The sequence below is a fragment of the Typopeltis vanoorti genome, chromosome 20 (genome assembly GCF_054136105.1).
Source record: "Typopeltis vanoorti isolate ZY-2024b chromosome 20, IOZ_Tvanoo_1.0, whole genome shotgun sequence".
NCBI lineage: Eukaryota > Metazoa > Arthropoda > Arachnida > Uropygi > Thelyphonidae > Typopeltis > Typopeltis vanoorti.
Window position 1 is genome coordinate 81,461,175 of NC_143568.1, and position 22,862 is coordinate 81,484,036.

Below are 22,862 nucleotides of genomic sequence, written 5' to 3' on the forward strand. Positions count from 1 at the left end.
TGTCTGAAATGGTTGGCAGCGTTGGCATCATTATTTGTCTGTCTCATTTTTCATTTTAGATTTGTTATTAATTGAAAGGAAAGAGTGGGGACATGCAGTGGGAGAAGACAGACTCATGAACATGACAGCCATACAGACAGTGACCAGTCTCCTTGCTGTTCCATGGCCTTGACTACCCAGACTCCCTCACTAGGCACGACTTGGCAGAGTATGTGGCAACGAGATTATGTGCCACTTGATCGAGAAGCTTCCTAACTTGTTACTGACCAGTTCAGGTCAGTGTACTATCTGGAAGCTGGCCTGCATTACTACAAATTTCACTGCTACCCTTGAAATGGTGGAGGGTTTGGGTCTCTAAGTATGTTAGTCATGCCCTTGAAAGGTATCACTCACACTGCATGGAGAAGAGAGGGAGGAACACCCACTTTAGATTTCCAATAAGCAGGTTGGTGGTGTTTCATCAGGCAATGAAGGTCATCTATCACCTAGTGATTTAGTTGGCATTTCCTCCAACTAGGAAGATATCATTTTGAGGCAGAATGCTCGCTGCAAATGCCAGAGCCTCTTTTGTGGAAACAGACAATAGAGACTGTATATTGCGTATATGTCCATTAGTGGCTCAAAGAGGGTTGCTCAACTCAGCAAATTTCCATCTTATGGCTTGCCATTCACCCTTTGCAACTGGGTAGTTCAGTTTTTTCTTTGGTTGTTCATTACATGCAATGGTGGAAGGCATCTCTGCCTTTAGTTTTCTAAACCTATGCAAGTCTGCCTCAGGACTTCATATTGCCTTTCTTCTTCTATGTATGAAATACCTTCTCTCAATGACTTCAAACCCAATTTAGTTTTGCTGATGGTAGCACACCATTACTCCTACTTATTTGATAAATCTTGAAGTTTTCAAACATATTATTCCTCATAACATCATTCAGTGCGATGACAATCTAGTAACCTTAAATGTTACAAAAAAAAAAAAAAAAAAAGCACAGTCCTGTCTTTTTTCTTGCTAAAAAACAGCTCATTTATCCTGACCTTTAATAACGCCAAGCTTACCAGACAAGACCATATCTCTCTTTTCTTGGACTGACATTTACCCCTATACTTTTTCTGCTCAAGATCTGCTTTTCAACTATGAATCAGCTAACTCTGCCAAATTCCAAATCTGGCCAAATGATAATCCCACTTTCACATATACAGTGATTGAGAACCTCTTTCTGCTCTTTGCCTTTTCTACAGGTATTTCGGGCAATGTTTCAGAGAACTGGCATCTACACGCTAATGTGCTATAGGATTTAGTGTGTGTGCACGCGTGTGTGTGTGTGTGTGTGTGGTATGACTGATATAAAAATACTTCTGCTAATCCGCTTCCACCACTCCTTCCATTTACCTCCATGCTATGAAACAACCTTCTCCATGCAGTTCTCAAGCACTACAATCCTCAGCTATTCAAAAGAACAATGATACTGAATTTTTTAAGTCTTGAACCATGGCCCAATATGGTATAAGTTCTGAAACTTCTTGCATATGTGTGACTTACATAAACAAACACACAAACAAACAAAAAATCTATTGTGGTGTGAAACATGACTGGTCTTCAAATGCATTAGAAGTCTGTAATATGTAGTGATAAATCAAACTACATCTTTTACCAGCCAGATGGGTGAGTGTGCACATACCTGCAGAATAGCTTATGCTGAAGACAATCTCAATCATGAAGACTAGTGGCAGAGAGTATTGATTTACCATCTGCTTTTAAAAAAAAAGTGCATTATTTAATGTGAGCATTGCTGACTCGGTAGAAGCTGTATTTTTGGCTAGCAGAGCAGACATTCTGCAGCCTTTTAACGTTCAAAATATCAATGCTTTCATTTGTCAAGCATTATTTCTGGCTTGTAATGCTAACAATCCAACTTGCTATTTTATTGAAAAGATATAAATATTAGAATATTTAACATAAAAGGCATACACTACATGAATGTATTGTAAACATTTCAGGATTTTTGTCCATTTTATTCTATTTAATGCAATACATTTTTAAATGTTATCACCTCTCCCCCAAGCAATTTTAGATGGGAAAAATCTTCAAGGAAGTCTTTCTCTAGAAATGAAATATATAAAAAAAAAAAAATTATAAAACAGATCATGTTATCAAATGCATTTATTCAGCTGCAATTATCTATTTTTTTTAACAGCCCAAATCTCCAATGCAGCTGTGCTTACTGTATATCTGATTTTTTTATAATTCTAGTGGGGAGAGGTGCAGTAATTTAGAATCTATAAAATAAGATACCATTTTTTAATCACTATGAGTATAATGTTAAAAGGATTCTTCAAAATATATTTGATATGAATATGATTCATACTGTTGCTCATTAACAATGCTTATTACCTGGCTCAATTGCTGCAGTTATTAAAGACTGTGCTTCTCTTACACGTTTCATAGCTTCTTCAATTTCTCGCTGTGCTGCCTCAGAACTTTTAGCTTGGGGTTTTACAATAGCATTATTGGAATGATTAATTCTGAAAAATAAGTATTTCGTACTTAAAGGTAAGAGAAAAAAAGATGCATAAATCATATTTTAAGAACATCTTAAAACAGATTCAATGATGGTTAAGATCAACCTGCTTAATGTAACACTTATGGTAAGATAACTATTTATGTTTAGTTAAACTAAAATTATATTATGATAAAATTAATAACCTGAAACTGTCAATACTTTAGTGATAAGCAGCAGTTAATGTTGGTGCCCTCACAAAAACAAATTGAAAATAGGAGGGGGGATTTCTTTGTGTATTTCTGTCCAGTCTGTTTTTCTGGAAAAAAATTTTCTTGAGGGGGGGGAAGGGGAGGGAAACCCTTGCGACTAGAACATCACTTCTAATGTAAATTTATATTAGGATGGATATAGTAACAATTTATAAGATTAATTTAGTAAGCGCCTATTTTATCTGGGACAAAAGATCACAGAATTCCTTACCTAAATTGAATGACTACAGTAACAAATTTGGCATGAAAATCAACAAATAAAAAAAGACAGACAATGAGACTATAGGTTTCTTATTCATCAGCTGCATGATGAATGAGAAACCTATAGAACAAATAAAATACTTCAGCTATCTGGGTTCAATTTTAATGAAGTTAGCAAATTAATGTGGAAACAGACAACAGAATAAGGAAATCTGGTATGGTAAAGAGTCAACTGGAGAAGTTTATATGGAATAAGAAATACTAAAGTAACTGCATACAGGACAGTGTACACACCAAAATTAACTTACAGATATGAGAGCTGGACTAAAATTAATAATTGATCGACATGTAAGTTTTTTTTCCCTCCCCACTTGGTTAGACTATAATAAATTTAGTTTAATTCTTTATCCAAGTGTAAGCAAACAAAGTTTGCACCTGAAGTGTCTTTAGGACTGAGGCAACTCGTGGTAAAGGTGGACCAAGCTCTCATCGCTACTTGTCTTAGTATTTCCCATAATGCAAAGCACATCTTGTGAACATGTATAATGCTATGCATTAAGGGAAGGGCCACTATCCAGACCAGTTTCGATCTTTATTGAGGTCTCATCAGTGGGAGCCAGACCCAAAGGTGGTGATACCAAGGTGGAAGTAATGGAGAAGTCATATTTACCTATACGAGTTGCCAAAAAGCGTCTCACCTTATTATTAAATTACTCTCGATTTAGCGAAAGATGTTAGAAGTTTTTTTCCCCTCACTTGGTTAGACAATTTAATAAAAAACTGTGAGATTTGTTTGAAGTCAGTGCCATCTAGCGGAATAATGTCGCAACATCGTTTAATTCACATATGCTATGTATTGCTCTGTTCTCTATAAATCGCTATGTTAAATTGTGCTATATGTAAGGAAAATTACTTAAATCAACACAACATGCTCCAATTCCTTGCGTACAGTTTGGTGAGATATAGGTCGGGAACAGCCTTCATTAAATTTTTCAGTAAACTGCTGCACACAAGAAGTTGTTTGTCTGTACTAGCCTTTTCAGAAGATGGCCACCTCATTCCTGACAGACTGTTTAAGGACCCAGTCATACCTCTTAGACAAGCAATGTGGGTTATTTTTCCACTGATTAAACACCTGCGATATCTCACCTTCTGAGAAACCACTCAGATCTGCTGTTTTCAAAAGTACGGCTCCAGCAGATGGGTACCCACAATAAGCCATTTATCAAACTCCGAATACTACTGGTCAGTAATTGTCATTAGTGTTGATCACAATGGGAAAGGTCGATCAACACTAATGACAATTACTGACCAGTAGTATTCTTAAATAGTTGCCTAGAACACATGCCGATGCATATGACCAAGTATTGCACATATGCTGCATAAATGACCTTTACATATATCTGCATAAAGGTTTCTAATTCAGTGGTCGGTATGTGTAGTATCCTGTACACCCCTCAAGATAGTTATCATAAATTTGATGACAATATGCATTTGTTTTGAAGCAACAGTATGTATGCAAATTGGATGGAAGTTTGTTTGTTCTGAGAGATGAAACTAAAGTTTTTCTGAGAGGTAAAACTGTCAACTTGCATATGAGACTAGCCAGTTAAAAATATGTTATAGATATCTTTCAGACTATAGATTCAAACCCATCTTCTCAACCAAAGGACACTATTCTTACCAAATGAGCTACAAAGGTGCTGTATGTCTATCAGTATTGCACAGAAATCTTCACAGAATCTAAAGATTCATCAGAGGAGGCATAAAATGACCAGACAATATCTTCCTATCCTACTCCTTCAGGACACATTTACCAACACAGCACCCAGAACATTCTTACAACTTATTCTATTCATCCCCCCCCATATCCGAAGCAAACATGCTTTCTAGCCAAGTTCAGAAAATTTCTCACATTAGGTCAATGCCATATCTTTACCAGGATGAAGGACAAATTCTTGCAAAGTGGTCACTCAGTAAGTCAACTATTTTTTTTCTACCTTTTCACCTCTCCCCACTATCAACATTCATTAATGCTATCCTTCAATAGTCATTCTTCCTTTTACTCATTAGACAAAAAACTGAGATTTTCTTTGGCCCTGATTGCACAATCTCTGCTGTTAATCTCATTTTGCTTTCCTCACCATCAGGTCAATCTTCTTGCCTGCATTGCTCACCATCTTTCTCCTTATATATACTCTCTCCACATTCTTTTTTTGCAGCTCTGCTTAATATTACTACTTGACCATCTAACTCCTCCCCAATTTGGTACACAGTCTGATATTGTTTTTTCAGATACTCTTGAACCATGCACCGCTAACATCTCTCTCCATTGCATTCTTATTCCATGGCACTACTTCAAGCTGTTGCATAATCCAGTCATAATCACTTCAAGCTGTAGTTCCACATGTACTCCTTAACTGCTACAAACCTGTCAACCTTCCCGGTCAAGACTGCATGACCACTCTCTCTCTCCGTATCAGAATCAGTCTGGCTACCTTAGAGACACCTGGCACTCTTAAACCCAGAGTTCCCTTCGTCACATTTTGTTTCAAGTAATATCTCTTAAGAGGTGAATAAATTCATTCCCTTCCCATCAAGTGATCTTTTTTCTTTCCAATCTATGTCCATATGCCTGCACAGATTGTGCTAATTTGCTGATGCGCATAGTCTATATCTTTACTTTCCCTCCCTGGCCTATAGCAGCAACCAGCTGTATATTTTGTCCCATTAGCTTCAATCTCATGACAGATTACCTCAAATGAACTGTCTTCCCAATGACTCTCTTTGGCTGCACAGTTCATTTGCTATCATCAACAGTGTACCTCCCTCCTTTTCCTATGGTAGAGAATAGGAGGAGGGAACAGATACAGTTGATGATAGGCAGCGACATTTTATCCCAGTTGCTACATCTGCTGTCGACCTAGTCGCACTAAATGCTTATAGATAAATTTTTGGCAAAGTTGGTTGTGCCAGCCAATGCCAAAAACTGTTCTCTTATTCCCAATACTTCTGGCATTAGTATACATAAACTGCAATATTCCCCTTAGGCCAACATCTACCTTTATACTTCGAACTAACTATCCCAATGAATTTCATTAGCTGAGAGACTAGATATGCATTTTGTGGTCATTCTTATCTGAATATGTGCTCATCTACACTATCCATCCCTAATTCCTCTAATTTCCCTAAGTTTGCATTTTCACGCTCTTGGCAAACTATGCTTTCTAAGACACCTATTGCAAATTCCAAATAATTTCAGTGAAATCTATTAGCCTTATATAAGTTCTTCCACCTATCAAATTCAGTCCATAGGTCTACAAAGCACACCATTTCTTTTGCCCAGTCTAAGCATCAACTAAGTGATAATGTGCAATCATGGCTCTCCACCTCAACTTTTTACTAACTCATTCTCTTGCACCATACTTTTTCATCTTTCAAGTCATCAATCAACTCTTTCACTTTGTCTCTTTGCAACCTCACTAATATTAATTTTCATGCAAGGTACACTCTTGTTATGAACTCTTATCAAAGTAGAAGTAGATATTTTATGGTGATTCTATTGATTTGTCAAACATTACCTTTTCTGTCTCTCACATCTTCATTCACTTCTTTATCATTATTTAAGTGTTGGCCATCCAATTTTTCGTGTGTCCAAAAGAATGACCAATTAGGATTTGCAGAATAACAAGAAAAATGTACATCAATGCTTGACAAACTCAGGCATAAATTATTCAACATCAACTGGCAACTTGAAGATCATCAGTGGCAAGCTTGATGTTATTTCCACTTTCTAACGTCTTTGAATTTTAGAGATGAATGACATATATGGGATAAATTTATGCATTGCTGGTGCAAGAACTTTAGTTTCAACAACAGATCTTATATCAGCTCATTTGCAAATCTACTGTAACCTGCAATATTAATGTTGGTACTATCAATGACATGAAAACAACAGATTGTTTCATGAAAGAAAAAATTAATTTATGCCAAGTTATACAACACCTTATAGATGAAGCTGGCAATGAACAACCTGAAATTGAACTGGCAGAAATCAGTCTCAAAAGTGTATATAGTTCACGTATAATTTCTTTATTTCTTCTTGTTAGTATGTTCCTCAATAACGAAGTCATCCTATTAGCTACCTTTGTCCATATTCCCTCCAAACTACAAAGTTGATGCACCAGATTTCTGAATTTTAATTTTTTTAAATTTTGTAAGAATACACAGAATACACAAAAGCACATTTATATATAGTGCTTTTTTGTGTGAGGATAGTATACTGATAGCCTTGCCCACCTATACAACAAAATGTTTGCTGTAAAGTGTATTACTGTAATGTGAGTACTGACCTTTTTCTTTTTTTTTATTAAAAAAAAAATAAAAAAGAAAAAGCCCAGTACTAAAATTACAATAATACACTTTACAGCAAACATTTTCATGTGTAGGTGGGTAGGGTCTAACAGTATACTATCCGTACATAAAAAAGCACTATACATAAATAACACTGAATAGTATAACTGGTTAACTATATACTTCAAAAACATTTATAGTGCTGAAATTTCAACACACAGATAAACACTCAAGCAGAAATGTAACATCTCAGAGAAATCAGCCTCGTGTTGACTGACATGGATGTGTCTGATTTTAAACCTTATGAAGTGCATCAACCAAATTACCAAATAGCTTCACACTATTAAGGAGCACTGACCTTAACATCTGCTGGATATCGTTCCACCTTGAAATAAATCATAAGAAACAGTTATTTACTGGTAGCAAGAGACATGCATGCCATGGACTGACTAACTGTGACCCAAACAGACTCGCTGTCACAAAGATATCACCAGCATGCAATGCAATAAACAATTGTTAGAGATCTGAAATGGCATGACATCGGTAATTAGCATATTATCAATTAGTAGACTGGGAAAAGCCTAATGATGAAAGTAATACAACCAAAAGAATATATAAGGTTAGATAGTGAAAACAGAACTTACTTCAATGGACGGCCTCCAAAAATTACACCATTATACTGTAAAGCATTTGCAACAGATAACTGTTCTGTAAACTCAACAAAGGCAAAACGTGTGGGTTGAGTTTCATCACCAGCCATTCTAACATACTTCACTTCCCCTATTTGATTGAAGAATTTTAAAAGTTGTTCTGCATTTAGCTGCAAGAAGAATAAAAACTATTATAATCAAAATATAAAACAACTGAGCAGTGTGAATGAGTAATTACAGTATACTTATATTTACTATTTCTCATTTTTAAGCTATTAATAAAGAACATATGTTAAGCTTTCTCCAAGTTGTTTGGTATTGCCTCCTTATTCATAATGATTATTATTCACCATATACCAAAAATGAAAATAATCAAGGAATCAAGTAATAAATTTCATTTTATTAAATTTATTACTTATGTGTTTTTCTTTCTGACAAGACTCTCCATAGTGCAGCATCATCACCACTTTATAACTAAAGGCTAGTGACATGTCCTATATTTATAGACCTGTGTTCAATCTTGTTATAAATAGCTTGAAAAAAAGTACCTTATTTGGTCTATGGAGAAGCAGAACAGAATTTCTTTTAAATCCTTAGTCTAACCAAAGTACTAGATGTGCTACAGTTAGCCCCTCCATGCAAGCCACCTCTTCATGGTGGTTGGGAATCTCCCAGTAATGTGCTGGCCCTTTTTATTCCTCTTTTTCTTCCCATATTCTTCACTTTATTTTTCTTTTTGAGTCTTTTTTTATATCTACCATCACTGGGATCTAACACCTTGCTGCTGTGTGGCACGACCTGTGGACATCCGCAAAGGGGATCCTGGTAGTCTTGCACTACTTTGGCCTCTGTTTCGGCAAGAGGGGGGGGGGGGTCATGCATGGATCAATCAGCTAGTGGGTTTGCCTGCAAAGGATCGAGGATATTGCAGTAAATCTCCTTCCCATGGTCTGGGGAAATGGCCTAAGGCTCATTGTGGTGCTTGTATAGTGTCAAGGGTAGACTTGGCATTCCACTCCCAAGTGCAGTCATTACTTGCCAGTCAGCAGATATCCATGTGTAGCCCTGTGGTGGGTGGAGAGCTCTGGCATTGAACTAAACTCCTCCTGAGAATGAACAAGCCTCAACCAAGTTCAGAAATCATATTATCGTCAACAGAAATGCAAAGTAAGAAACAAAAAACAGAAGCTGCAAAAATTATACCAATGTTCCTAATCATACACTCAATAGATGAAAGTCCAATCTCCAAAATCTGTAAAGAAACTGCATTCAAGAGACATCCTTATTGAAGTAGCTACAGTAGTACTATCAGAAATATTACTCCATGCAACATCTATTGGCAGAATACCAACTCAGTCATCCCTCTCCACAAAACCTTAAACTTTTCAAGAGGGTTATCAGAGTGGGACCTCCTTAATGTCCTGATGAAGAGATATGGTCCAAACTCAAGGACTAAAGAGTGACAGCCATAAGAGGAATTACGACATCTAGTTTTCACTAGAAACATCATCCTTACCTTAATAAACCAAAACCACTAATATTTGTCAAAGCAGGATAACTCAACTGTCCAGAAAGGCTATATATTCCAAATCCCTTATGGTGCTTTAAATGTCAGAAACAGTTATTCTCAAATTGCCTGATGTGGCAGTAAAGATCATGAGAATGAAAACTAAGAATCTTTAGCCACAGAGGAAACACTGAACAAAGTTTATGAGCTCTATCGGTAAGTGTTTTAATGATACCATATTGTTGAGAGGAGAGGTTTCCTCTCTTACAGCAGAACTTACTTATATACACCACACTTTATCTAATAGCTACAGTTCCCACAGTACCAAAAAAAAGAAGCAATCCTTCTCCCAATCCTCGACCTTCCCTTCAGAAAGATTTTAGTAATGCTACCACCATCCCTTGTGTTTGAGGGACTTTAGAGATTATATTAGAGAAATACAATTTCTGCATGGCTTTCAAGTCCCACTGAAAGCTTGCTTCCCTTATACATTCTATCCTCTCTCTGTGCCTGGAATATACAAAGTACCCTGTTTCTGCACATTGGCCTACTATGGATAGATAGGAAGGTCAGTCAACATTTGCATGGTAGTACACAAAAAATACATCTGCAGTCATGACTATGGTCAATCAAGCCTTGTGGACCATGCTTTAGATATGGCTCATAGATTCAATAGGAAAAAGACTAAGATGCTCCACTGCAGTAAATTTAGAAGAGAAATATATTTTTGAAATCTATAGTTGCTCTCAGTAATATGGTTTAATTCAACCATATTTAAATAAATATAGTTGAATTAAACTTCCCAAAATGGGAAACACTATTGCTTTGAGATTCCAGTTTACATCCTAGGCTGCCAACAATGTCCATAGAGAGTGCTCCACATAGTTAGGACTCTAGTATTTTGTCCACGTGTTTCACTTAGTTTTGTGTTGCCTTTGTGTGTGTGTATTATAAGTCTCTTATTGTACTCCCTGAAGATGATGTCTCAGTGACTGAGATGAAATATTGGAAGAATTCAAGATTATTTTGAATCCTTTCTTAGTGCTGTTTCACTCCATTTGAGTTTCTCCCAGCACTTAAGTCTTAAAACATGGAAACTACACTCAGATATATGCTTCTGTTGGATTCCAAGCCATATTGGGATTAAAAATAATGAGGCTGTAGATACTGCAGTGCCAAAAGACATCCACTATCTTCCAGCACCATACACATAATTAGACAAACATTTCTATCCCAGTTGCAGCTATCTTAGAACAGAGAGACTAATAGTAAGCACTACTAAATTAAGCCTGAAATTAAATTGTGGCAGTCTAACCTGTGCAGAGTTCGAACAGAGGAAGTTGTTCTAGGTCACAGTCATCTTATGTATAAGTTCTGTGACTCTGGAGTATCCATCACTAATATTTTCATTGACTACCTTCGTTTCACTAATGAGTGCAGTCATTATTTTAGCCACCTTTATAATCTGTTAGAGCCCTACATAAAATGTTTTTAAAAACCTTAGTTTTAGGTATGTTTAATGAATTTTAATATTTTTATACTTTTTTTTTTTTGCATTTGTTTTATACACATCTTTTACATTATTTCCCCTATAGTGTTTGTGTTGTTTTACTTATTTATTAAATAGTATACACAGCATGCCCATTAAGTAATTAACAGGCATATCATGGAGCAAAGAGCTATGATAAAATTTTACTGTAAATTAGGAAAAACTGCTACAGAAGTGTACCAAGACCTAAAAAAAAGTTTATGGCGATGACTGTCTGAGTTGTGCACAGGTGTTCTGCTGGATTTCAACATTTAAAGAGGGGGGGGGGGACCCTGGAGGATGAGTCACACTGTGGATGGCCAGTTTCTGCACATACTAATGAAAATGCGGTGAAAGCTAGGGAAACTGTTGTGCATGACAGGTGAATAACCACTAGGCTACTCACTGTACAGTTTGGTGTCCAATGAAATGGCCAGATTAATCTTAGAGAGAGATTTGCACAAGAGGAAGATTAGCTCATACATTGACACATCGACAGAGAGAGCACAAGGTAGCATGTTGCCAAAATTTCATCCATGCAGTTGATCAAAATAGTGATGTGTTGCAAAGAATTGTCACCAGTGATGAAAGTTGGTGCTTTCAGTTTGATCTCAAAATGAAACAGAGCATGGAACATCTTCTCCCAGGCAGAAGAAAGACAGGTTGCAAAAAAATCAAGTGCCAAGACAATGGTTATTGTTATTATATTTTTGATGCTGTTGGAATGATCCACAGCAAACTTGTTCCTGAGGGATCACAGTGAATGGTTCAGTATTATTTAGGAGTAATGCAATGTCTGTATGCCCACATGCAATGTCTTTCTTTAGAAACTGCTTCACACTGCCAGTGAAGCAGTTTCTGGCTTTGAAGTCGATTTGCGTGATTGCACCCCCTCCCCATCTAATAATTGTCCTCTAACAATTGTCCATACTTTATGCTTACACAAGTTTTTCCTTCCTCTAATATTTCTTAAACAAAGTTTCTACATTACCGATTCTGTTCCGGACAATATGTTGCTTTTATGTGGTCTGGTTACCTTCTGATTATTATTCTGTCTCTGCCCCTGGCGTTGGGCTCACGTTGTCCTTGAATTCTGCTGCCGGACACGGACGTGTTTGCTGCCGCGTCTAAGGGGACTTTCTCCGCTGCTTCTGATGGGACATCCAGCAATTGGCACGATTCTGCAAGGCCGATAATTCACGAACGCCTCCGCATGGAATTCCTTAGGCATCTCCAGGAAAAGGCCCGCTGTCTGACATCGCAACACCTACGCACGTCTCTCTCGAACCGCCAGTCAAAATCACCAAGCAGGAACCAGGAAAAAGAGAGTGTAATATGGAGCGCATCGCCTTATATTCTCACTTCGTGCACCCTCTTTCTTCACTGTATCTTTTCTGCACAACCCTTACCATTTATCCCCCCAAGTTGATCCCCTGCTTTCCCTTTGCTGTTTTCTTGGAAAGCATGCTACGTCACCTTCCGCGTATTACTGCCTCCGGCATTACGCTAAACTGGGTGGCTAGCAAGCGACCTTTGGACTGCTACTTATAAATTGTCTAGAGACTTACAACACTGGATATCTTAATGAACTAAATATTTTCCTTACACAAATAATATATTATGACACAAATTCTCACTTTGACTTCTGGTTAAACAACAATAAGATCTTAGTATTATATATTACATACAAAAGAATATATATTTTCACATATAGTAACCAAATTTTCTTTATTTTCTGCTGAAGTGCAGGTATCTCCCTAAGTTGTTAGTTTTTTTGTATGTTAGATCCTGAATGAATAATTTCCTTTCAAAATTTCCCCATTTAGGATCTAACAATCTTTATCCTGCTTTATCATGGAAAGAACTATGAATATTATGAACGAGAATGGAAAGAAATTTCAGTTCAAGAATTAATAATCTAAGACTTGAAGCTGACAATCATTATTAAAGAAGTTCTTTCTTTTAAGGTTACACAGTGGTCTGCATCCATAGTGAAAACTTTATGGGGACACAATACACGTGTGAATAATTACTTTGCTTATCATTAAGAAAGTCAACATTTCAATCTTATTGAGGTCATATCATCAGGAGAACATATTCATGTACAGGATACAGGCTATATGACAGTACACTATACAAAGGTAAGATTAATCTAAATGTTTGTTAATTATTTACCAAAGCCTGATCTCTGGTGGTGGTGGTGGGGGGTAAGAACTATATTAAATAATTCCTAAAGTCCGCTTGTATTAAGATTTTCTTCTGTTTGGGGTTGTTCTGGATGCTATACGGGTTGAAGATAGGTCCTTCAAATTCTTGGAATAATTAATCCATCATTCCTATTCAGATATGGATAATGTTTCAGCATTTCACATGGACTGCAAACAGAAACTTGATATTTCAGAATATCTAGTTTCTGTCTTGATATAGAAATAGTTGGAAAAAATAAGATGGTTCCAGACAATGAGAAGTGAGATGCATGAGACAAGGAAACCCAACATCCCCAAACATCTTTATCCTGCTTTATCATGGAAAGAAATTTCAGTTCAAGAATTAATAATCTAAGACTTGAAGCTGACAATCATTATTAAAGAAGTTCTTTCTTTTAAGGTTACACAGTGGTCTGCATCCATAGTGAAAACTTTATGGAGACACAACACACATGTGAATAATTACTTTGCTTATCATTAAGAAAGTCAACATTTCAACCTTATTGAGGTCATATAATCAGTAGAACATATTCATGTACAGGCTACATGACAGTACACTATACAAAGGTAGGATTAAACTAAATGTTTGTTAATTATTTACCAAAGCCTAATCTCTGGTTGGGGGGGAGATAAGAACTATATTAAACAATTCCTAAAGTCCTCTCGTATTAAGATTTTCTTCTGTTTGGGGTTGTTCTGGATGCTATACGGGTTGAAGATAGGTCCTTCAAGTTCTTGGAATAATTAATCCATCATTCCTATTCAGATATGGATGATGTTTCAGCAATTCACATGCTTCTTTGAAATTTTCTTTCAAACCAGGTTTTGGTGCGGTGTAGGGACTTGGCCTACACCACATGGCCAGCCTAAAGCCCAAAGTCTGGCTCAGATATGTTGATGATATTTTTGCCATTTGGCCCCACAGCCACAAAACATTAAATACATTCCTAAGCCACCTGAACAAATAACACAAACATATTCAATTCACCATCGAGATCGAAAAAACAATAACTCTCTTCCTTTTCTAGACACACGTCTTCCCTCAGGCTGCCTTTCATTCACAGTCTACTACAAACCTACACACAGGCCAATACATACATAAAATTCATACCACATTCAAAACAAAAACTAGGAGTCATCAGCACCTTCAAACACAGAGCCCCAACAATTTGCTCCAATGAACAAGCTCTGAACCAAGAATTTGAAATCATTAACCAAACATTTGTAAAAAATGTTAACATCCTCTGTAAAAAATAGATAGAACACTACTTAAATACAATATTAAGACAACCTTCAAACCCCAGCAAAATTAAGAAATTTACTTAGTTCTTCCAAAGATCCTCTTCCATACCTTGCCTGTCCAGGGGTTTACAAAATTCTATATACCTATAACCTACCTTCCATAGAGAAAACAGAATGCACAATCCCAATTAGAAAATGAATTAATATACTCAACTTAATATAATTAAATACTTCAACTATGGTAAAGCAGGTCTGTCAGACCACACACGCCAAACATGTCACAGAATTGACTAGAAAGGAACCAAACCCTTACACTGTACCAAAATATGGTTTGAAAGAAAATTCAAAGAAGCCTGTGAAATGCTGAAACATAATCCAAATCTGAGCAAGAATTGGATGCAAGAGATGAACTAATTATTCAAAGAATTTGGAGAATCCACCTGCAATCTGTATAGCATGCAGAACAATCCCAAGCAGAAGAAAATCTTAATACGAGAGGACTTTAGAAAAGTAGCCCCCCCCCCCAGAGATTTTGTATAATGTAGTGCTATGTAGCTGGTATCCTGTACATACGAGAGTATGTCTGAAAAGTTCTCGGCCTAACAATGAAAAAACAATTTTATAATTTAAAAATTATTTTTATTTTTCAACATCATTTCCCTTAAGACTGATACATTTATTCCAGCGATTTTCCAGGGCCATTATACCGTCCCTGTAGTGGTTCTCAGTAAGATCTGAAAAATACCCCTCTACAGCTGCAATTACCTCTTGATTCGAAGAAAAACACTGAAAAGCGAGGAAGAGTTTTAGTTTTGGGAAGAGATAAAAGTCAGAGGGAGCGAAATCTGGGAAATAGGGTGGAAGTTCCAACAATTCAAGTGCAGATCCCTTAATTTCCCACTGTGGGCAGGTGCACTGTCCTGATGAAAGACGATTTTTTTATTCTGCAAACTGGGTCTTTTCTCATGAATTTTTTTCTAGTCTGGTTAAAAGATCGGAATAATATTTCCCAGTTATTGTTTTACCCATTTCAAGATAATTAATAAACAAAATGCCTTTAGTCCCAAAACACCGATGCAATGACCTTCCTGCTGATGGAACTGACTTTGTTTTCTTTGGAGCTGAACAACTGGCTTCTGTCACTGTTTTGACTACTGTTTGGATTCTGGTGTGTAATGGTGAATCCAAGTCTCATACATAGTAATAAATCGATGCACAAAATCAGTTTTATGCTTGTTAAAATGCTCCAAGCACTGTTCAGAGATTTTCATGCGAGTGCATTTTTGATCTGCTGTGAGCAAGCGCGGCACTCATATTGTGCAAAGGTTTTTCATTTGCAATTCTCCATGCAAAATATATTGTACACATTCTTTTGAAATGCCTATCGTCTCAGCAATTTCACGCATTTTGACTCGCTGGTCATCTAATACCATATCTTGATCAATGATTTCTAGTGTTAAACGAACGAGAAGTGCCCATAAACTTTTATGAACTTCGAATGAATTTCTTTTGCCTTTAACTTTTACAAAGAATTTTATAAATGCACAATACTCAATTTTATCCATTTCAAAGGATACAGACAACACTTTTGCTTCAGACAGCTGTATAAAACAAACTACTTGATAGAATGCCTTGCAATTTCACATGGATGCTTATGACAGATGTACCAGCTTAGAAAACAAAAATCTTGCTGATAGTGTTGCCATCTATGGTCAAGGCCGAGAACTTTTCAGACCAACCTCGTATGTATGTTTTCCTGATGATGACTCAATACAGAGGTCGAAACATCGAATGTTACTTTCTTAATGATAACTAAAGTAAGTATTCTAACACGTGTTGTGTCTCGATAAATTCTTCACTATGAATCATTAAAGATGAGATAGGAAGAACAGTGCTAAAATTAAGAGAAGGAAAGAGATACAGTTGATAATGATCATGGAAGAAAAAAAATCAATGATATGAGGAAAGAAGATAATGTAGAAGCAATTCAAGGTCTATGAATACGTGGGGGAAGAGGTTGGAGCTTCATGAACCTAGGAAGCAAATGACATATGATTTTTGTCAGATAATAAAAGGGAAAGTTAGCTTACAGGTAATGGAAAAGATATAGAAAAGTCAAGCAGTGAACCTTGACACAAAATTGAGAGTATTGGAAATATGCATATTCATGAGTGCTGAGTATGGATGCGAGACATGGGTAATGGTTGAAGACTGTCAAACAAATACTGGCATCTAAAACAAAGCACTACAAAAAGGTTGTATAAATTCAATTGCAAAAGAACTGACAGCAGTAGAGGACAACCAAAAAATGGCAGAAAATTAAAATTGCATCACACAAAAATAGGCATTGGGACAATGGCACTGATGATGAGAATATTATAATATTTTGACAAAAATGTAAACATGAGGTGTTTAAGGATCAAAGCAGGGAGGAGACCTCCTCACAGGACTTTTAAGGAATGCAGAAAACTGACCAGGATTTCTGGCCAATCCTCACCTTCTCATGGTGTACCCTATTATGTATCTACCCAGATAATGGACGAATGAGGAAGGACTGGCAATTTTGGATTTAGCCAACCAAACTGTATTCCTATTGGCTTAAACCACAATGTAAAAAGATGGTACAACAGGATAGAATTTCATGCTAGATGGGGATATGCTCAGTTAAACAAGACCCTGTTGTTTCACCAAGGAATTAGGGCAAACAGTGCAAAGTCAGCTACTGAAACAAATACAAGAAGATATCCCAACTGAACATCAGAGTTGAAGGTTGGTACTATGAACATAAGAAGCATCAATGGAAAAGAAATGAAACTAGCAGACGAACTGGATACGTCCCAGACCAATATAATAGGCATGACTAAAACAAGTGAGATCTTTCTTAGCAACAAATATCAAATGTCATTTTCAGGCAATAACAATTGGAGAAAAGAGGCAGTACCTATAGTATTCAACACTGATATGAGGATAATAATCTTGAATGGCAGGGTAGCATGGGCAAATATCAGAATGGGGAACTGGACAATGAGAAATTTGTGCCTATAGTCTGACAGAAGGTTCTACTAAAAAAAATAAAGGAATTTGAGGCATTATAGAAGGGAGCTGGCACAATGAATAAGGAAAAGTTGGTCCTGGTTGGAGATCTAAACAGCAGAGTAGAAAATTCTATATGTCATCACCAGATATATAGAAATGTTTTGGGAAAATTTTGAGAACAATTCAAAACTAATAATGATGAATTTTTCTGTTCACGACATGGACTAGTTATTACTAATACCATGTTTCAACATAAAAATGTAAACAAATTCACATGGAGAGATGATGTAAGAAATAAGAAAAGTCTCACCATGTTATAGTTGATAGTGATGTTTTCCAACTAGTTCACAACAAGAGTATACAGGGGATTTGAAATAGGAAATGATCACTATTTAGTTTTAAACTGGATAAAATTGAATTTCATATTGAAAAGTGTGTAAGAAAGGTTTAAAATGAATCAAAATTGAGCAGCTTTCAGAGATGTACTGTAGACTCAGATAAGCAAACATCATTGAAGAAAAAAGGAGAGTTTGAACATAAGAAACAAACCTTGGAGATTCAATGACAAATCCTGAAGAAAGCATTGATTGATTCAGCCAGATAGACATGTGGTGAGATTGTCTGTAAGGATAGAAAAATCAGAACTCCAAGGTGGACTCAGGAATTTAAAGAGGCAGTCAAGGAAAATAAGAAAGCATATCAAAAGTTCCTGGCATATAATGATCACTATTTAGTGAGCATGTGCATTCAGTGATTATAGAGAAAAATGTAAAAAAGGGAAGCACTGTGTAAAAGTAGCTAAAAAAAGTCATGGGAATCATTTGGTAAGAACACAGACAATAAACACCAGGAAGGTAGCAAAATATTCTGGAGACTTGAAAAAGATTAGAAATGGAGGAAGGAGCACTGTAAAAGGAATCAGAAATGATAAAGGTGACATAAAATCAGAAGATAAAGATATTATGGAAAAGTATAAAATGAAGGCATAAAAGTAAAATTCTTATAGTGGCTGCATTGCATAATTCATAACTCTGCTCCAGATGAATGGAGCAGAGTTCTCATGGTACCCATAAAAAGGAAAATAAAATTGTGAGAATTACAGAGGTATTTCCCTGCTGAGTGTTCATGGTAAGATATATATATATATATATATGCAAGTATACTTGAGAAACAGCTAAGAAAATTGCAGAAGGGAAACTTGGGAAAAAATTAATTAATTATCATATGATGATAAAGTGGGCGTGAGTTCCCTTTACGGGAATGTACGGCACCATCTCAGTATTTTATCCGGGCTCCGGAACCGGCATAGGTGACAAATCAGGTCTATGGCTGTGCAGTATTCCTGACTGTAATCTGTGTGTGTTCATGGAAGCAGTCTGCCTGCTTGAGGGTTGAAAAACCCCCAGATAAACTGGCAGAAAAAACCCTGCTGTCCATGCCCAAGACCGGCTAACTTGGCTATTGCTGAGGAAGATCCTTAAGCTCCTCAGGTCGTCGACAGGAATCGAACCTAGGACACTCCTTCCCCAGGCATATGGCTGTGAAGCGCAACGCCACCAGGCTAACTGGCCAGACAACTTGGTGAAGAAATAGATGTTGTCAGGATCAGTTTTTGCTTTAAGATGATTGCTGAGAAATCTTGGGAATTTAACAAAGATTTGTTCAAGTTCTGTAAATCTGAAAATTTTGAAGAGCTTTTCAAAATGTTATAGTTATATGGTATAAATGGGACAATATTCAGTGATAGTCTCTATTTAAGCTAAGTCAGCAGTTAGAATTGAAGTAGGTACAGGAAGATGGTTTGATGTTAAATCAAACCATCTTCTCCACTGTTTATCTATATGGATCACATTATGAAGGAAACTGATATTAAATCGGCAATGTTAATCTCAGCTCTACTTTATGCAAATGATGTTATACTTCTAGATAAATCTAGTATAAGTCTGCAAGATTCCCAGACTAAGCTGTATAACTGTTGTAATAAATTTGGTATGAAAATCAGCAATAAAAAGACAAAGACAATGAAAAATAATCAGAAACACTGAAAACATCAACTGTATCTTGAATGGTGAACCTACAGAACAAGTAAAACATTTCAGCTATTTAGGCACAATTTTTGATAAAGATGGTGATTTAAATATTGAAATAGATATCAGAATAAATATATATGGAATAAAAAGGAAATTAGTCGAAACACTAAATTAGCTGTATACAAGACAGTGTTTAAACCAATTTTTATTTATGGATGCAAAAGTTGGGTTATAAATAAAACACTTGATCAAAGACTGGAGACCTCAGATATGAGAGCCCTAAGAAAGATTAGGGGAATGAACAGATGGCATCAATGGCAGTATCATATTAAAAATAAGAATATTAGGAAAGTACTTATCATTCTTAGCAGAGCTAATCTTAGGTGGTATGGTCACCTAAACAGAATAGGAGGAGGAAATGTTAGTAAGACAAGTGCTCTTTGCCAGGTTTGCAGGAAAAGACCCATAGGTAGACCAAGATCTAGGTGGATATACAGTAAAGTGCCTTAGAAGACAGTAATATAAAATCTGATAATATTAGAATGTTGACAGATAGCACATTAATTTGGAGGAAAATTTTTGATTGGAATTTAGTAATGGTGTAACTTTATCAAGTAGTACTAGTAATCTCACTAGGTGTACTAGTATGTAGCAACACCTGGTGAGGATATATACAAGGAATTTGATGATGAAATGTAAGCATGCAAAAGTATGACTTCATTTATACTTACAGTGGAATCCAAGTTTCCAACATACACTGTTCTTCTTATTTCTTCAATTTTAGAAGGATCCATATTAGCTGGAAGAGGAGGATACTGAGGTAGTCCTAAAGCAGTGAGACGGGGATCAATAGTGGTTATTACCTGTGTACCACCTACTCCAGTTACCTAAACAATAGCAGCAGAGTTAATAGTAGTATTTATGTAACCATATAATGATTATATTTAATAATGAGGCCTTTTTTTTTTTTCTTTTCCTGATTCTAAATTCCAAATTTGCCTTTAATTCCAGAAGATTTCAAGTGCAAATGTTTGCTGCATTTAATCCTAAATTTATCATACTGCATGATGCTTTAAATTCATTAAATGAAAATATGCCTTTACATGCTAAATATTTACATTCAAAAATACAGTGCCATTTAGGAAATTTAGTATTGATGTTATATTTAATACCTGTTATTTTACACTCAATGTAGAAATTTAGTCAGGGTTCAATTCATGAACATTTCAGTTTTTAATATGCCAAAAACCCAAAATTACCCAATATACGTAATGTAACCATATGTAATTCTTATCAAATTACTTTTCCCTCCAAATGACAGCAATTTCACCATTTAGCTAGATTCGATCTTATGGGGGGGGGGGGTCCTAAAAAGTTCTGATAAACATCTAGAACAAAAATGATATTAAAGTAACTGATAGAGCCACAAGAAGTAACATATGAGGATATAAGAATATAAGTTACCATAATAACTCTGCTACTAGTATGTTCTTTCTTGTGTTTATATCAGTTGCTTTGATAACATTTTGTTCTAGGTGTTTATCAGAACTTTCAAGCCACCGTTCATATATATATTTGGAATGTTCTTTTATATAAACCTAGGCTACAAGACCTAATACCCCCCCCCCACCCACCCATGCCCTTCCTCTCACTATAGGTGGACTTAAGACTATGTTTAAGCCCAAATTCTACTGACCACATTTAGCATAGAATTGCAGTGATAAAAATTTAAAAAAAAATGTTCAATTATAACTATCCATCCCTAACAAAGCTGAATTAAAAAAAAAATGAATGAGCAATAAAATAATTACAATGTTTAGGATTTTCTGAAATTATGTCACTCACTCACTCTCTCTCTCACACACGCGCGCGTGCAGTGCCGGCCCACGATAGGTTATTAATAATATATTTTTTCTATATCTCCTAATATAAGATAGTGTGTGTGTGTGTGTGTGTATAGCAGGGCTTTAAAAGTAATGGGGGCTCTCCCTTCCAACCTGTAGACTAAAAGTTAAGTTTGTTTACTAATTAAATTTTTTTTATATTTAAAATAGTACTAATCAGAAATACTTGGTTATTTACCTTGGTAAATATAATTGCATTAAGTTCTGTAAATATTTACAGAACATAATAAAAGAGTCAAAAATAAAGGGTGAGTGGAAATACTGTTGACAGTGAAAAACTTATAAATGAACATAAAAACATATCAAACAGCAGGAATCATTAGACATGTATCTAATATATAAAAGTCTATATAAAATCATGTATACATATTGTCATGCATTGTTCATGCAACATGAACAATGGTGTGCTGGCTATTTTAGTGAATTCATCTCAGATTTTTTACAGCAAAACATAGTTATGAACTTGCTGCACGGTTTATAAGACATCGAATTATTAAATGCTTGTGCATTCTGATATTCTTTGCCAAAGTATGTCTAACTTTGAATCTCACCTTTTTCTATACCCTGTAGCTTAAAATTTCTTTGCCACATTTTGTTTCATTCATCTGGTGCCTCTACTGTTCTCCCAATTCTGAATATCACCCGGACCTCTTTGCCTTCCTATTTTTGAAGCCATTTCATTCAGTCCAGATTTCCAGAGAGCAAAGATGACCAACACTCTCATTTTTGAATTTCACTGACCAAGCAGGAAGACAGGCAGAGATTTTTACTGTAAGCAATGACTTAAAACAAATAATTCATTTCCCTACCAGAATTCCCAACATTATGGATTTCTTCTTAACTGATCTCCTTCTAGGTGATCTGTTCTGGCAACTGCTCCACTTGGTAATTGAGATCACAATCTCATCCAAGTTTCATCACTGGTAGAACATCCTTACAACCATATTAAACGATATTTTTTCTTGACCACAGAAGCTATGTAAATTGACTATTTGGGAAATGTTGATCAAGTATGATAACTAATAATTAAGGAATTGACAGCGTACACTAGAAATATAAATTAAATACACTTTAATATATACTTTCCGATATTTTGGCAACGTCACGTTGCCATCTTCTTGGGAACTTATTGCAAAGACAAGTGCACACAAGTACTACATAACAGCAAATGAGAACCGAAGCTAGGAAGCTAACGTTTTCCTAAAGTCCTGATGGTGCCCCCTGACAGGCTACATTGGTAGTTCTTGGCCTTTGGGCTGAAGTTCTTCTGATAAATGTTTCCCAAATTTGGGGCAGTCTCATGCATCCAAATTTGTTGAGGTTCGGCATGTTCCTAAGGGCTGAGGCTGATTCCATGAATAGTCTTTCATATTTGAACTTGCTGCGGTGTATTACTGTGGCTTTCTTCCATCTTATTCTGTGGCGAGTATCCAGAGC

General features: G+C 36.1%; 1 protein-coding gene across 3 annotated transcripts in view; it reads right to left on the bottom strand.

Annotated features, from left to right (window-relative positions):
* The window catches only part of LOC150095597 (uncharacterized), a 215,988-nt gene that overhangs the window by 106,715 nt on the left and 86,411 nt on the right, over positions 1–22,862 (bottom strand). For all 3 annotated transcript variants that reach the window (XM_090410058.1, XM_090410056.1, XM_090410057.1), the window contains exons 5-7: positions 20,253–20,408; positions 7,966–8,141; positions 2,390–2,520 (exon numbers count right to left, since the gene is read on the bottom strand). In XM_090410058.1, the coding sequence (XP_090266184.1) occupies positions 2,390–2,520; positions 7,966–8,141; positions 20,253–20,408 (463 nt within the window). The remainder of the gene's footprint in view (positions 1–2,389; positions 2,521–7,965; positions 8,142–20,252; positions 20,409–22,862) is intronic.